The sequence below is a fragment of the Solanum pennellii genome, chromosome 2 (genome assembly GCF_001406875.1).
Source record: "Solanum pennellii chromosome 2, SPENNV200".
In the NCBI taxonomy this organism is placed as follows: Eukaryota; Viridiplantae; Streptophyta; class Magnoliopsida; order Solanales; family Solanaceae; genus Solanum; species Solanum pennellii.
Genome location: NC_028638.1, coordinates 16,202,133 through 16,219,954, shown reverse-complemented (window position 1 = coordinate 16,219,954; position 17,822 = coordinate 16,202,133). Strand labels below are relative to the sequence as shown.

At 33.4% G+C, this 17,822-nt stretch overlaps 2 protein-coding genes across 5 annotated transcripts; both read right to left on the bottom strand.

The window, feature by feature from the left end:
• Nucleotides 1-4,044: 4,044 nt before the first annotated feature.
• Nucleotides 4,045-7,063, bottom strand: LOC107009635 (cation/H(+) antiporter 15-like). Of its 4 annotated transcripts, none has more exons than XM_015208982.2 (3): nt 6,547-7,063; nt 5,460-6,455; nt 4,045-5,365 (listed from the first exon to the last, which is right to left on the bottom strand). In XM_015208982.2, the coding sequence occupies exons 1-3, from the start codon at nt 6,802-6,804 to the stop codon at nt 4,190-4,192; spliced, it is 2,430 nt and encodes an 809-aa protein (XP_015064468.1). In that variant the 5' UTR covers nt 6,805-7,063; the 3' UTR covers nt 4,045-4,189. The 4 variants fall into 4 exon arrangements, with proteins under 4 accessions (XP_015064468.1, XP_015064469.1, XP_027770600.1 ...); XM_015208983.2 differs by having other exon boundaries at nt 5,460-6,451; nt 6,547-6,676; XM_027914799.1 differs by having other exon boundaries at nt 5,460-6,451; nt 6,551-6,649.
• A 203-nt stretch (nt 7,064-7,266) lies between these two features.
• On the bottom strand, nt 7,267-9,269 carry LOC107008722 (40S ribosomal protein S28). The gene is made up of 2 exons (XM_015207867.2): nt 9,112-9,269; nt 7,267-7,794 (listed from the first exon to the last, which is right to left on the bottom strand). Exon 2 carries the CDS (start codon nt 7,791-7,793, stop codon nt 7,596-7,598), a length of 198 nt encoding a protein of 65 aa, XP_015063353.1. The 5' UTR covers nt 7,794; nt 9,112-9,269; the 3' UTR covers nt 7,267-7,595.
• Between the last annotated feature and the right edge of the window lie 8,553 nt (nt 9,270-17,822).

Below are 17,822 nucleotides of genomic sequence, written 5' to 3'. Positions count from 1 at the left end.
AAGTTCAGAGAGTCGATTTCAGTACCCAAATTTCAGAAGTCTAAGTCTTTTGGAACGAGACACCCTCGACGGCCCGTCGTGCCCATGACGGTCCGTCGTGGGTTCCATCGACTCACACAGTTTTTCCAGAAATAAAATCTGCTGCTCAAAACGACTAAACAGGTCGTTACAATATATATATATATATGAATTCTAAAATAATATTATTCAATGTATCATTTAGTCATTTTTTTATTATACATTATTTTTATTTTATTTTAACTTTTGCACTTATTTTGTACCTCTCTATAACAGTTAAGTACATGAATTTTTTGAACATTTGAGATTACATATAAAAAAGAAAAAGTACAAATATGTTGGTTTAAAAAGATAAATGATTATCAAACAATGAAAAAGACATAATTATTATTCTATGGAATTTAACATGTTTACCCTCAAAATAATTAATGATAAATACAAAATGTGATTAGCTTTATTATATATATCCTAAAAATAGAAGAAAGGATGAATACAAAAATACAGTATTCAACTACAAAGTTATATTTAAAAACTCAAAACGATGGAGATGTGAAAAATAAATATTTACTTACAACTTCATGTTGGAGTATATTCATCTTGTAACTATCATAATTTATATATTTCTCAACAAAAAGAAGATGAATATGCATGAAATTTAAAGAATGCAAATAAATAAAATAGTAAGAATTCTTATAATTACAAACTGGTAATGAAAATTTTACAAGGGATGTAGACTAACCTACTGTAGTATGCAAGATGATTACAAACTTGAATAAAACAAGGAATATATATAATGTGGTGTGAGTGTGTTTGATACTCTTCATTACTCCCACTTATCGTACAAATTAAAGTTGAAAGGTTATTAGACTCTTCATTATCTACATTTAATTAGTACATGAATATATGATGCATTAAGATCTTATTTGATGCATGAATTTAAATATAACTTTTACTTAATATTTAATTAATTTAAATAGATATTAATATTAATTTATTTTAGAGGTAAAATAAAAGTAAAATGGTAATTCGACTTTGAGGTTAGAAGTTTCCCACTTATAATAATATATGATGTGATGTGATGATGTGATGCTGACATAAGACAATTCTAAGTGAAAAGTAATTTGTAGAGAAAAGCGTCAAAAATATCCTTAAATTATATGAAATGATAAAAATATCCTCCATTTATAGTTAAGCTCAAAATGTCATTACCACCAATACTTTGGTTCTAAATGTCCTTACACTCAATATTTTGGTTCAAAACGCCCTTACAATCAATATTTTGGTCCAAAAATGTCCCAATAGTTACAAAATGGGTCAAAATTTCCCTTTTTCGAATAAATATTCTTTTATCTCTTTAAACGTGTCTTCTTCCCAATTAAAATATTATAAAGAACACTATTCATGTTTTCTTTCTTCTAAAATCATTTTGACAAATAAAAATGTAGGAAATTTTTTTTCTTCTTAATCTCATTTTATCAATTACTTTCTCCTTTTCAAAAAGAATGTCCCTATTTCTTTTTTAGTTTGTTTCAAAAAAGTTTTCTTTTTTGGCAACACGTTAACTTTAATTTTTCCACGTGTCATGTTTAAGACCACAAGATTAAAGGACATTTTGGTACATTCGACATAACTTTAATTTAGAACCACAAGATTAAAAAGTCTTCTTTCTTTTCTTAAACTCCGTTCCAAATCAAACTAGGTCTTTTTAAACGAAAGGAGTAATATAATAACTTCGTATACTCTTTCAACAAATAATATATATGTCATATATATATAAGATTATAGTATATTCAACATTAATTTATATTTATATAACGATAGAAAAGAATGAAAATAAAATAAGAAATATTTTTATTTTTTATTTTTTTATGAGCTGAAGATAAACATTTATTAATTGAAGAAAACATTATTAGAAAAAGAATTTGTTAAAAAGAATATAATAATATTATATTTATTTAGAAAATGAACATTTTGGACCCACTAAATAACAATAAGGGCATCTTTTGTCAAAGTATTGACGGCAAGGACATTGTTGAACCAAACTATAAACGGAGGACATTTTTCCTTTCGCATAGTTTAAAGCTATTTTTGAACCAAAATATTGACGATAAGAGAATTTTTGAGTCAAATTATTAACAGAAGTCATTTTTAATCCTTTCACATAGTTTAAAGACATTGTTTTATCTTTTTTCCTAATTTATATAACTGATGACAACTTGTTTTGGTTGTGCCACATTTATTTTTGTTCGATCACCTCAAATATAAGTGGATCTATCAATTCATGAGTTAATATCTTAAAAGACCTCTCAATTTTAGGAATTGATCTAGCAAAGTCATTAAAGTTTGTTTTGTATCAAAAAAATCACTCAACTTAGATTTTTATATCAATAAAATCACTCAAGTTTAAAAATTGATCTAACGAAATCATTAAAGTTTGTTGGGTATCAAAAAAATCACTCAATTTAGATTTTTATATCAATAAAATCACTCAACTTAGACATTTGTGTTAGTAAAATCATTAAGCAAAATTTATCATTATTTTTGTTTGTTTCATATAAAATAGACCCTACAAATAAATAAAATTAAGAAAACTAATATAATTTTTTTATGGAAAACTTCTTTAGTGAAACAAATACTTTTATCTTAATATACTAAGTACTAAATAAAAAGAAACAATTAGGAGTTCTATTTATTGGTCCACTAGTGTATGTTTTTGAGAATTAGCACAGATAAATTATCGATGAAATTTGTATTCACAAATCTAATTAGGACTCATTAGAGAATAAGAGTACTAAAATAATATTTAAAATTGTGACCTCAATTAACTTTCTAAATATGTTATAACTGACAGCTTTTCTTTAACAATGCAAAAATTAAAGCAAAAAAATTAAGTTGAAAAATTAAAGTTATAAAAAAAGATCAAGATTAACAGTGCCAAAATAATTTTAAGCTTCAATAAAGAAGTACAATAATATATAACATTATTTTTTTATTTTTTATTTTTTGTAAAAAATTTAACAAACAAAAAAGACAAATTTTATTAGAGCATTGTTGTTTAATTTTTGCATTGTTAAAAAAAAAACTGTCAGTTATAATCTATTAGAAAGTTAATTGAGGTCACAATTTTTAATATTATTTTAATACTCTTATTCTCTAATGAGTCCTAATTAGATTTGTGAATACAAATTTCATCGATAATTTTTTTGTGCTAATTTCCAAAAACATTCACTAGTGGACTAATAAATAGAACTCCTAATTATTTATTTGTTTTTAGTAATTAGTATATTAAGATAAAAGTATTTGTTTCACTAGAGAAGTTTCCCATAAAAAAAAATTAAATTAGTTTTCTTAATTTTATTTATTTGTAGGGTCTATTTTATCTGAAACAAACAAAAATAATGATAAATTTTGTTAAATGATTTTACTAACACAAATGTCTAAGTTGAGTGATTTTATTGGTATAAAAATCTAAGTTGAGTGATTTTTTTGATACCCAACAAATTTTAATGACTTTGTTAGATCAATTCCTAAAGTTGAGTGATTATATTGATATAAAAATCTAAGTTGAATGATTTTTTTGATACAAAACAAACTTTAATGACTTTGCTAGATCAATTCCTAAAGTTGAGTGATCTTTTAAGATATTAACTCATCAATTCATACATAAAAGGGAAAAAGGACAAATCTGTCTCCAAACTATTGCAAATGGTATGTAAATACCCTCCGTGATACTTTAGGTTCATTGGTGTTCCTGCCGTCCAAAAACTAGAGCATGTATATCCTTTATACTAACGGCCATACGTATGTCATATTCTTATCCGCTGATTCGACACTTATTGACGAATAAGATTGTGTCATGTGTCCCTATTTAGTCTTCTATTAGAGTGAAGGGCATGTATGCTCTAGTTTTTGGACGACAGAGACATCATGTCCCAAAAGTATGACGGATGATATCTGCATATCATTTACGATAGTTCGGGTGCATAGTTGTCCTTTTTCCCTACATTAAAAAGGGAACTTAGGAAATTCAAAATTCAAGGTAGATATCTATTTAGAAGAAAAAAAGAAATCCTTTAATTATAGAAATACAAAATTTCCTGTACAAGCTATACCTAGATGCTAAATCATTTCTCAACCCTCTCATTACATGATATGATAGAATTGAATTTGTTTAAGTTGATGATCCAGGATTGAGCTCAGCATGGTGTTGCACCACTAAAATTGAAGCTGTGGAAGAAAAGTCAGATGTGAGCAACAAGTCCCCAATGGATCCGAGCTCCGGGCAGTCGCTCCACTCATCTAATCCACCTTTGAGCGGCGAAAAGAAGCTCAATCCTCTTCCTACCACATAGAGATCAAAATCTTGGCCTAGTGATCTTATTGTTTTCACAGTTTCTGCCCCATTACTAGACATCTGCTCTGTATAAACTACTGAGTCATCATTTTGTACTTTTAGCCTAAACTCATTTACAAAATGGTCATCAACTTTCTTTTCATCTTCACCTTCCATTGTGAGAAATATATCTGCATCATCATTTTGTGCTGATGTTTTATCCAGAATAAACCTCAAAACTATTAGAGCTACCTTTGGATGTCTCGCCATACGTAAAGCATAGGTCAAAGCCTCTCTGTCATCACGTCCCCCTATAAAGATCATGGCTATTCTGCAACTCCTAGTGTTACCATCATCTATTTTACTAGTTAACAATGTGCCAAAACCACGATCCACAAGAATACCAACAGCACAAGGTGCACTTTCTAAAGTACTATTGTTTACATCTTTGTAAGCAGGATTCATTTCTTCCATGTTATTATGTATAGTTTGTCTCTTGTGGAATGGGAGAATGATTAGTGTCACCTGTTTTTCCTCAGCAAGACTGCATATATCTTCATGCATTGTGCCATAAGGAGATATAGCAGTCAACAACTGAACAGATATCATTGGACTTTGATGCTCTAAGTTATTGAATGTCGTAATCAATTGATCAATTTGTCCATCTGCTCTACGGTAACTTTCTGAGCTAGTCCCACCAGCACCATGAACAATGAGCAAAGCGGTAGTATGTTTTTTCAGCTGCATGAGCTGAAGAGCAAATATGCAAATTGGTGATCTTCTAGAGGCATGCGATATTTCCAAAAGTGCAGTAATTCCAGCAGCAGTTTGTACTTCATGTATACAAGTTAGGATTCGGAGCTCAGAATCTGGTTTTAGGTTCTGTAACACCCTATGTTGGCTTGGTAAGAACTTCTTAGTACGTCTATAGAGGAAGTTAACAATTGGTGATGTTACTATGGTCATGAAGAAAATAGTAAACAACATGATGGCAAATCCATCATCATTCATAACCTAAATAGGTAGTGAGATGAAGTTAGGTTAAGATAACAATAAACATAAAAGATTTAAGTTTTTATCATATGAAGATAAGAAGGAGAGGGCTTACAGTATGGTCACGGCCCAAGCTCATTGCCATGACAGCTACCAGTCCTTTGGTGTTCATTAGTATTCCAAGAGTAAATCCTTCATGCAACGATATTCTATAGAAGTAAGACATAGCTAGAGTGCAAACAATCTTCGGTATGAAAGACAGTAAGCTAATTAGAACCATCATAAGCATGTCCTCTCTGCTAATTCCCCCTAGATGAGTCCTCATTCCCAAACTAGCATAATAAAGAGGCAGTAACAAGTCGGATACAAAACCTTGAACCATCAACACAAACCTATGACCTAATACATGTGATGGTATGATAAGACCGAATACAAATGCACCAAAAACAGAGCTCACTCCACACATATCAGTGATCAACCCACAAGCCAAGACCATTGTAAGTATAGCACAAATTGTTGCTTCACTATAGTCTTCTCCTTCTCTAGTACTCTTCCTAAGCATCCATAAAATTGCTGGACGAATTACAAAAACACTGAAAATGATAAAGAATAGAACACTAAACAATGACAAGTATGTACTTGAGCTGCTACTAGTTACTGCTAATGAGAATACAAGGAGAACCCGTGAGGAAATATCATTAACAAGTGCGGAAGACATGGCTATTCTCCCAATTTCTGAATGGAGAAGTTTTAATTTTGCAAATATTTCTGCTATAACAGGAAGGCCAGTTACTGAGAGTGCTACACCCCAGTAAAGACAACCCCACCTGAAATTCTCTGGATACTCTGCGATAAAAGTATACAAGGAAGCTCCGAAAAAGAAGGGGAAAAGAGCTCCAGAAATACCAATTCCAAGGGCTTTAGGTCCAACACTTGTTAATGCTCTTAAGTCCATTTCTAAACCAACAAGAAATACATGAAAAATTAGTCCAAGGTTTCCCACAGTCTCCATCATCATAATTCGAGAAGCTGAAAATACAGAACCCAATACTGGAATATGTTTTCGCGCAAATTCACTTGCAATTGCAGTTGATCCCACCAGTATACCTGCCTGCCAAAACCATTTTCTCATGACATTGATCTCAATCAAAATTCACATTATCATTATAATATATATTTTTTGAAAAAATGAAAAGTATTACCAACAATTCAGCAGCGAAATGAGGTTGGCGGAGAGGTTTGAGGAGAAGGAGACAAAGACGGGTTACGAAAAGAACGATAGCGAGTTGAAACATAAAAGTTGGGAGTTTAGACTCCAAAGGGTTGATTTCTTCCCACATGCCATTGTCTGAAATGGTATCGGTTAGATAACATAATTTATCAACACCTAAAGCTGGTTGATTCCCACGAACATTATATGATGCAAGTTCAGGGGCTTTCAATATATTTGGATTAACCATTTTTTATCTTCAACCTCCTCCTTCTTGGATCTACCGCCTTCGGCTTCGGCCCCAATGGCGACAGTTAAAGCTGCCACCACCGTTGGGCCACCTTTTTTTTGGTTATTTTCTGGGCATAAAACAGAGAGGTAAATTTTGTAACAAGCAAGAGAATGAGCGGAGAAATGAGAAAATTTTCTTTCTTCATTGTATTCAGAGAATGTACAAATGGATGGTATGCCGTTCTCTTTGGGTTTTACTCTTAGTTGTTATGATTTTGGGATGTTATAGGGAGAAAGAAAAAAGAACTTTCAAAAATCTCTTCTTGATCCAAAATTAATGGAAAAATTTAATTATGGCTTATATACCCCTAATTATAATTTAGCTTCAAAATAATCACAATTTATAGTTGAAATTATAATAGAGAACAAAAAACAAACTAATGCAATATACGAATCCAAAGTAATAAATTTATAGGCATTGTAACATTAAATTATGTTCTCTTAACCATTTTGAATTCTCATAAAACCACTCCCTTTGACAAAGCACCAATATCACACACAAGGAACACTGGAAAAGATTCAACAACGCAATACATGGACACACACGAAAACAAATAAGAACCATTACTTGTTGCCATTGACGCAATGCTAGCAAAATTTTAACATGAAACTATTCCAGAAACATAAAGTGCAACAAAATCAACATATTCAAAATTATAGAGTCTAAGCAAACAAAATCAAAGACTATTAAATAGGAAATAAATCCCAGCCAATAATCAACTACTCGATATGGCAATCATAATTATGGGCTCAGCGCAATCTCCTTGCCTCCCTCTCAGACTCCAACAATGTGAGAATATCACCCTCTCTGACTGGTCCCTTGACATTTCTCATGATAAACCTGTTCTGGTCGTCAAGAAACTTGACTCTCACCTGAGTCACCTGCCCCCTGGATCCAGTACGACCCATGATTTTAATCACAATTGCATGCTTGGTTACAGATTCCATTCTGCAAATGTAGAATATATATTTGTAAGAAGCCATAGTGGATAACACATTTAAAGGGGCCAAATGAAACAGCAGCAGGAAGAAGCCAAGCAAACTGCACTAAAACCAAATAATACTCTTAAACAACAGTCAATATTCAAACGAAACAGTACTGCAACACTTCCACATATTAATACTTGGTCAGCAGCAGATCCATGAGCTACTTTAGTGCATTCATACCATCTATGCACCAATTACACCTCCAAGACAACAGGTTTGGGACTCGCTTACTTCACAAAACTCAACTATCCATCACACAGTTAAATCACTAATGCTACAGCAACGAGACAGAGCATCTGCCAGTAACAGAAAATATGCATTGGAGATAACTAGATTAACACCGACAGTACCTTAGCCGCTTCCATTATTGTAGGTTCACGTATCTTTTCTACCCAAATGAACTAAGATAACCAGAATAATCCTGAGCATTAATTCTACAAGTTAATGTTTCTTTGTACTGTAGGCTCCTTTTACTAATGATCAATTCCTCATGATCAGTTTGATGTGAACAATTTGTGTATGTAAAAATGCATTTTTTCACAAGGTGATTACTAATAATAATGTAGTGAGAAAACCATTAATGTAATTAATGGCAGCATGAGCTTCAAATACTACACGGACCTTAGAACTTGACCGAGTTTCAACTAATCAATGATAATAACTCAATATTTTACTGTTAGTTCAATTAGATTCTTATTTGTTGGTTCACAAGGTTAGGTAGGAAACACATCGCACTACCTCATAATATCCATAAACATAATTTCCATAAACATAAGAGCGTTGGATTAAAACTCTTAATTTCTCCTCTCTTCACCTTATCTAACATTGTTGAGCTGACTGGAGCTCAATTTACTAACATACAAGTAAAAGGCCTACATCCATTCATCTATACTTATCCAGGAACCTCATGGTTGCAACCGAAAAGGCAAGACTTCACCTTCCAACAAAAAAAAACAGAAATATGCCGTTGAGACACATTTATCCCTTCTTCGATCGATCCAAATATTAACTTTTCTACAAAAATAAAGTACTTGTTTTACAACACCTACTTTTATCTCCAGGCAACATTCAATTAAAATAACAATAACAAATCAGGGTTTCCAATGCATCAATTATGAAATCAATCAATACAACTCTAAGTTAAGCTAAAAAATTGAATCCTATTATAGAATTGGAGCAAAAACAATTGATTAAGAATAAATCTATTACAGAACATTGAAAAACCTAACGTGTTTTCAAGAAAATTACAGAGAGAGATTCGACGGAGAGAGCGGCTTACCTTCCGGTGAGAAAAATCTGCAGCTGTAGGTTGTTGTTGCTGTTGCTGCTGCTGCTGTGTATCAGAGAATGGAGAATGGAGAATGATTAAACCCTAAAAACCTTATAAATAGGGTTACGTGGTTGAGGGGATAGAGCTCGGCCCAGTAAGTATTGTGCTTTCAGCTCTTTATGTTTCGGATCCAACTGTCTTTTCAGGCCCAAATACATACACATTGTGTATCATAAATGTGAATTACACTAGATAAACTAAGGTGAAGACACGTAATTAGACTATAAACTAATGAAATTTATATTGTTTGCTTAAGAAACATTTTTAATAGAAAGTCGAAAGTAGTCGATCAAATTAACTGCATATTTGTTTGAAAAAGTAAGCATAGTTATACATTGATTGTACATTATCTTACACATTATACATATACATCATTTTTTCAATACATACTGAACAATAAATTAATAGATCATTTTTTGACAAACCTACCAATAAAATTATCGTGAAACTTATATGATAACTTTCAGACAACCTTTTTTATTTTCATTCAAAAACTCGAAATTTAATACTTGACTTTGAATAATTTAATTGAAGGAATAATCAAGTTTGAATTTGACACAATGAATTGATTGGATGAATGCAGAGATATATGATTTAAATTGATAATGAGACTTGAAATCAAAATGTTTCTCTAAAACAAATTCTAAGCAAGTTGCAAACATTAGGATTAAGAAAATATGACTATCGATAAAGGTTAAAATTAATGTGCTTCAATGATATTTAGGAAATCTCTCTTTGCGAAAATCAAACAGCTTGAATTTTTGCTTAAGGCAACAGAATACTAGCACATAGCATATTTTGAAAAGAATCAATATTACCAAAACTACAGAAAATGAAGACGAGAGAAAAAGAATCAACATAATAGTTGGATGACTATTTCAACACACACCAAAATATTATCATAAATAATTTCAAAAACTTTGAAGTGAAACAAAAATTACTTGAATCATAGTTGAAATCTCAAAATCGACATATCCAAATTTATGAGTTTATAAGCAAAGAAAACTGAAGTCTATTACATCTGAAATAAATACTAATCAATATCAAGCATTCATAGTTATATGCATAACAACGCAAACCCATGAGCTCTTTGTGACTAATCCCTTAACATTTCTTCTCATAAACATATTCTGATCATCAAGAAACTTAACTCTCGCCTAAATCATTGCTCTCTGAATTTGGTATGATCCATGATTTTAATCACAACTGCATGCTTATTACATATTCCAATAATTCATAATGGACATCACATCGAGAAGGATCAAATGAGGCAAAATTAAAAAAAAATCACGCCAAAACAAACATTCTTTTAACTAGATACCACTAATGCACTAAAGAACGTTAAATATTCAAAAGAAACAACATTCAAGAACTTTTAACCTATTAAGCATTAATCTCATTTAATGCATTTAGGAACCATTCATAAGACCACCAAGCTCTCCCGAATGAATTCTATTTTTTCTACTTTTAATATACATTGAAGGAAAAATCTTTTCCCCACTAAAACATGTATCTTTAAGGCTATATCGTCCTGAGGGTGGATGTGACAGACTGAATTGACACTTGAAAGTGTTGCTAACTTAATGTTTAGATTTCGATATAACAAAGCTTGCACTGTCATTTTGACTTAGGCATGCAACATATCGTTGGTAATGATTCTACTATGATGCACAAATTCACAAGTTAGTCCTAAGTAGTCATTATTGTTCATTAAATTTCGGAGGAATTGCTTTGATAGAATTGGAGAGTTGTTGTAATTCTTCTTGAATATCCTGAATTATCGAGAGTAACTTTGAAAGTATTGCCTAAACCCTTTCGAATGAATATGATAAAGCCTACAATATATAGAAATTACTATCATTTCTTCATTATAAAATGAGATCAACTTCGAGCTTGATGCACAAATAGTTAGGATATAAGCAAATAGCATCTTTCTAGCCTGCATATTCGTGAAACTCAATCTCATTTAGAAAGTCTGATCTCAACGTCTCTGCTTTTATCATACCTTTGTGACAACAGGATTGATACTTGGTTTAAATATATATTATACAAAAAAAGAAAATCAACTATCCATCGCATTATTTAATGTTTATAATAAACACGCATAGCATATGTCTATAACATAGTAAATATGTAGTGGAGGTAACAAAATAACAACATACAAAAACTTAGCAATTTTATTATTGCAGGTCCACATAATTTCTCAACTCATATAAGCTTCGACGTCAACAAATGGGTAAATCAAGTTGGAGCAGATGACAATGTCATTTTCAAAATAAAAATAACAAAACAAATAAACATTAAGGGGTTTTTCTCTCAAGCAACCAACAAAAGGAAAACTATTTGTATGAGTAAATCCAATCTTATTTAGATGAGAATAATATAGAGATATGTGGAACGAGTATCCGTTTTTTAGAAAAATCAAGAACTATTGAATATATCCATATGATGACCAAATACAAAAGTAAAGTTAGGGATGACAATGTGGCAGAGCGAATATAGAAAGGGGTGGATTTAAGGCTATGCAGGCAGGGCAGGTTATGCGGCGCGGGGGATGTAGAGCGGGTAGCAGATCTATGTGATTTTATGCGGGTTCACACTTAATTTTAACTTTTTACATGTTACAACATTGACATAATTTGTTACTAAAATATCCAAGATAATAATGAAAATGGTTCAATTAAAACTAATACAATTTCTTATATGCTTCTCAATTAACCTTTTAAAAAACTCAATATCTATTAAATTAATACAACTTGATGTAAAAATAATGAATCGTATTTTTTAGTATCAAACTTACCTAGAAAAGAAAAATATTAAATAATTTATGTGGGATAGTGCGGATTGAATATGAAAGATTTGATATGTGGGGCGACTTAAAATATTTGCGGGTTAAACTCAACTTGCCCCCCCCCCACCCACACTACCCCATGACCATACCTCAATAAAGTTCAACTCAAAAGGATTATGATATTGTCTTCATCAAAATACATGCTTCACAAATATAATTCATCTAGTTCTAGAATAGTAGGATCCAAACACAAAAATCAACGATAAATTTGCAAACCTAAAAAACAGGGGAGAGACAAAGATTTGCTGCAATCAATACAAAATTGAAGAGTTGGTGCTCAAATGAAAGATCTTAAATCTACGTATTCAATAACCTATTTTGTTCTCTATAAATAACTTGTTATTCTCTAATGTTTGGAGTGCAAATTTTTTGTTCACATACTTGTTTAACATACTTTTTCTATCCAATCAAAATTTCATAATTGTTAGAAGAAAATTAACAGAGAAATTAAAAGCTTTGAGGCGTGAAAGATCACTATATTTCAATAGTTATTGCCTACATATTCTTTTAGAGATGATAAAGAATTCGCTATCAGGATACAATAAAGCCAGAAATATATATACAATTTTAATTCGCTACTTTTGGAAATATTTCGTATTTATAGAACTTAAGATATGAATTTTCATAATATTCATGGTCTTTCTTGAACATACATGACTTTTAATAATAGTCATGTTCTTTCATGAATAGAGATGATTTTTCATAACAAACATGTTCTTTCTTGAACAAATTACTTTCATGCAATATACATTCATTTTCTAAACAATCACAACCTTTAGTTGCTGCTCCCTTTTTGAAAAGACAAAAATTTTGTTGGTCCCTTTTTGAAAGACAGAGTTTTTGTTGCTCCCTTTTTGAAAAAAAAACAAAGCTTTTGTTGCTCCTATCTGAATATACAAAAGTTTCTTTTTAATTCAAAATTTGAGATTTAAATATTAAATATAAATTCAAATTTTACCTAAAAAATTTGTTGAAAATAAATTACAAAAATATAAATCTTTAAATCATATATGTATATGTATATGTGTATATATATATATATACACACACACACACACACACACATACACAACTTGCACCAATCGCTACACTGAGCAGCTGGAGATTGATTGAAAGGCAGGCCCAGCCGACCCTCTCTCCCCCTAACTGCCTATCTACTCGTGTTTGTAGTCGAAGGTCAAGACTGTGGTCTGTCAGAAAAACAGAAGTCGTCCGTATCAATTGATACGTGATTTGCTTAGTAGTGCTTTTCCACTACCTTAGCTGCCAGAAATAGCTTAATGGTAGAGCATGGCCTTGCCAAGGCTAAGGTTAAGAGTTCAAGTCCCTCCTCCCTCTCCTGGCTTCATCGTTTAGTAGTAACATGTGGAATGCATAAGCAACCCTTGTATAGGGTTCCAACCCTATTTGACTCCTAAGAAGTTGTTGGCTTTTCATCAGCCATTGCCGCTAGCCTTTTCCCAACCTAGTAAAGGGGCTGCTAGATGTAGCGCGCAGTGTATTAGTGAATAGGAAAAGCGAATTGAGATTACTAATGACGGATGGAGGTTGAGGGTAGAACATGTTTGGTGCCTCACCCTTGTTTCCTTCGTCGTAGACTGAAATTATGGGAATCCTATTGATAAAAAAGAAGCATAAGCATCGCTTCTTGATCCAATCCATCTTTCCTGGCCTCCCAACACTCTCTTGATACGAAAGAAACCTCCCGCCATAGAGAAGAGATCGAAAGTCTGGGTCCGCTTGATCACCCTTCTTCTCCCTGTAGGTTGAGATGAATTACATCCTCCCTCTCACCTGAACTAGTCGAGAGAGATGAACCCGCACCACATTTTTTCGAATCGAAATCCCAACTAGAGATGGAATTCAAGAACCTAAACAACACAATTGAGTGCTCCGTGAATGGTTCAGGGGAAGGTCAACCAGTGATTAATAGGCCATTCCCTCCCTATCTGTCTCTTGATCCCTCATTCCACTAATCCGTTGTTACTGATTCATTCAAGGAATAGACTCTCCATTTCTTTGTCTTATTAGCGCATGTGTTCGTCAACGATGAAAGTCGTTGAACTTCAGACTCGAATGGAGAAAAAAGGCTAGGCCCTTGGAAGGCTTTCAGGGACTAGGGAAAGACGAGTGGATTATAAAGCTAGGGTAGGGGCAAATCGAAGGCCCATCGGGATTGGGCATGGACGATTTTTGACTGGGCCAACATTAATGAAAAATTAAAAACTTCCCCCATCGAATCATTAAACGGTGTAGGATTCAAGATCAGGTCCAGGATTCGAGTCAAATCAACCTTCCCTCTCATCTCAAGGTGAGGCAAGGAATTGTTTCAAATGTTCGTTATTCAATATCTCGGTTGCTCAAGAAGTTTGACTAGCTGCTTCTCCAACCCGGAGTGGATTTTAGGGGAAGGGCAAAGCTTCACCTTGAAATAGGAAGGTCTTTGTTGTTCGGACGGGTTCAAACTAGACTAAAGGGAGGAGGAGAAAAAGATTCCTCTCTTCGTGGTCATATCGAACCAGAAACTGAATACCTGGGGATTGATAGGTCTTTCAAATCAAAGCATGGACATATACTATTAAGAGGGAGCAGTAGATCATCGATTGAAGATCCAGGTCAGTCAACTTCTGTTGATTATTAATTTGACTTTAGGGACTTATAGCAACAAACTAGTCTAAGAAAATGGGGCAACATAGAGAGGCAGGAGACGCAGGAGCCGCCAACCGAATCGACCAACAAATGATAGGCCAGAGAAATGGGATCATTCGACTAATCAGTGATCCCTGGGCCTACCTAACACAGATGTCCTTGAAATAGGGGATTGGTTGATCGGATAGCTCAGGCAGGAGTAGGACATTTCATACAAATCTTTCTAATCAGCTAGCGAGTGGTCCTCTTCTAAGAGTCAAGTGGCTTTCAGATCCTCTCAAATACCATTTTTTCATCGACATATAGGGTGAATTCTAAGGTTTCTTATTCTGGTTGTAAAGCGTAAGAAGAGGGAGAATGGGCACAGCCCCACTAGCAGCCCGCGTTTCCGACCCGAAAGGAATGAAAAATGAAAGAAGAATATGTGTTCACTATCTATGGAGTGGAGTGACTATGCTTAATTATCCTCTTCCCTATATCCCCCTTTTATGCCTTCGACTATTACCAACTGTCAAGGCTTGGCCCAACATTGTATCTGTTTGAAAACTACCAAGGTTTTTGCCCAAAGAAATTTCCTTATTTTCTGGAAAGGAAGAAACACAGGGAAGAAGTCTTTCATTTCCACAGGTTCTAGAAAGCTATCAATCCCCGCTTCTCCCTCTCGCATCGGTTGTGCATCATATGATGAGCCCATGCGAAAACTTTCTCTTTTATTAGCGCCCAATAGGTAGGCTATTCGATTAAATCGAAAGTTGTAACACCTCTAAAATGACTTAGGTGAAGCTAGAGCCTAACACGTATACCATGAGGTTTTAAAGTCATAAAATGGTTTATAATAGTGTTTTGAGGCAGTATCTAATGTTTTATGGGAGGTCAAACGTCCAAGAACGTCCAAGACATTCGAAAGGTTTGCCTTGAGACGTGCTTATATGTTTAGGTGTGCCTTTGCATGTTTTACATGTTCGTTTTGGTTGAAATTGATGTGAAAGGTTATAACATGTATACGAGTGTATTTAGGTTGGAAACGTCCAAGCACGACTCCCCAAGGACCGCCATAGGGGTCCTTGAAGAGGACCCAAACCTTAGGCTAGCAAGCTGCCCATGGTTGCAACATTTGTTCTTAGTGGGAACCAGTCCGCGTAGCGGACTTTGTTCATGGAGGGCCAAATTTTTGTTCGCATCGCAGACTCCACTATTTCAAATTTTATTTTCAAAAATCTTGTGGAGCAGCTCCGCGTCGCGGACTTGTTTCCTGACGATGATTCCAGAAATTTAAGTTAAGTTTGACTTGGTTAAAAGGTACTTTAAGTGCAGGGTATTTTAGGAACTATTTATTGGCGGTTGTTGAGCCTTTTTAAACTCCAATTCACCTTTCAAATCAAAACCCTCAAGTCTAAAATAAAACCTCTCTATTCCTTCTCTCCAAAAACCTTCATTGATGAAGGTTTGAAGCTCCAAGGAAGAAGACAACTTTTTCAAGTTTTTCTCCATCAATTTTGTGGGCTTTTCTTCACAATTAAGGTATAGTGCTTCATCCTTTAATCCTCTTTCTTCAAGGAGTCAATTTCAACGGTTTTCAAAGATGATCAAAAACATGAATTCTTCTAGTTTGACTTCTAGCCATGGGTTCTTGCATTATGATTTGAACAATGATTTGTGATTGAATTAATGTTAATTGAATGATTTTAGATCAAAATTCCTATGAACCATGCAAATCATGAAATCCTAATTTTGGCTCTAATGTGGGTGATTTGATCATGACTTGATCTTACTGAATTCTTAAGTAGATTGTATTGAGCTATTGATCTATGTATGAATTATGATAGAATTGTATCTATGTATGAATTATGATAGAATTGTATATAGGCTGCCTTAATTTGATGATTTTCATATTGGGTCTCCTTGAATCATTGGTATGGTTTGACTATTGGTTTAAATTGGTGATTGTGGCTATTGGTAAGAGCCTTTATGGATTGAATTGGTTGAATTGACTATGGATTGGAGATGTTGTGGTTGGAATGGTGGTTGTTGACCTAACCTTCTCTATATTATGTAGTATAGGTGTTTCAATTGTGATGATTGGTATGGTCCACTTATGGTTGCGGTGCTTATGTGATATACTTGTGAAGAATGTGGCCTTGTCGGCATTACTTTCATGAATTGTGATATTATCATGTTGTGACTTGCGATGTTGATCAAGTGAAGTATGACTTTGATTATGTATGTGTAAAGTGAAAACATGTGTTCTCTTATTTGATTATAGGTGATCATAATAGGCTATAGTGATGCCTTATATATGTATACTTGATGTTGGAGTGTGAATCTTCTTAGTTGACTATATATGAACATCATGATGAGTTATGTTGATGATTCTATAGAAGTGTGTAAGATGACTTGCAAGTATACTTATTCGACCCTATGTGCTACATGAATGATATTGTACATTTGATAAGATGATAATGAAGTGTGTCTTGTTTTGGTAGACCTATCTCCCTTACTTGATAACATAAACAATGTGAATATGAATCCTTGACTTAGTAGGATTAAGCACCTTTGTCATAAATGTATATGTAAGAATGAAATATGACCTTGAATATAGTTAAGAAGGTCATTTATGCGGAACCTATTAGAAAGAAGGTTATGATATCCTTGAAGTTGAAAGTCGTAATAGTATGCTTCTTGTGTGAATGATGGACTTAGGATTGGTTGGCTGGAACGACATGAAATCATCCTTAGGAAATTCATTGAGCGATCCTAGTAACCATTGTAGGCAGCCCTAGTGGACCCTCTTTAGTAAGGTGTATTATGATTGGGTTATGACTAAGATATGGTACCTCTTCATATGCTCCTTTACTAAATTAGTCTATGAGAACAAAGTCTAGGACCGAGTGAGTATGCTTGGGGAGTAGCTCTATTTAAGATGATATTTACAAAGAAACCATTGATATTCCTTAACCATGGCCCTACATGAGATGCGTCCTAGTCCTACCATTGGTAAGTTGAACACCCTCTACCGGAGTAGGGTTGACTCCAGATTCCATGTCTAGCTAGTATGATCTATGCCGGTATTGTATATTCTCATCATGTGGGATACATGCTACTGTTGGATAATTTCTATGAAGTTTAGGTAGTGGAATGAAACGCTATCTAGACATTGCAC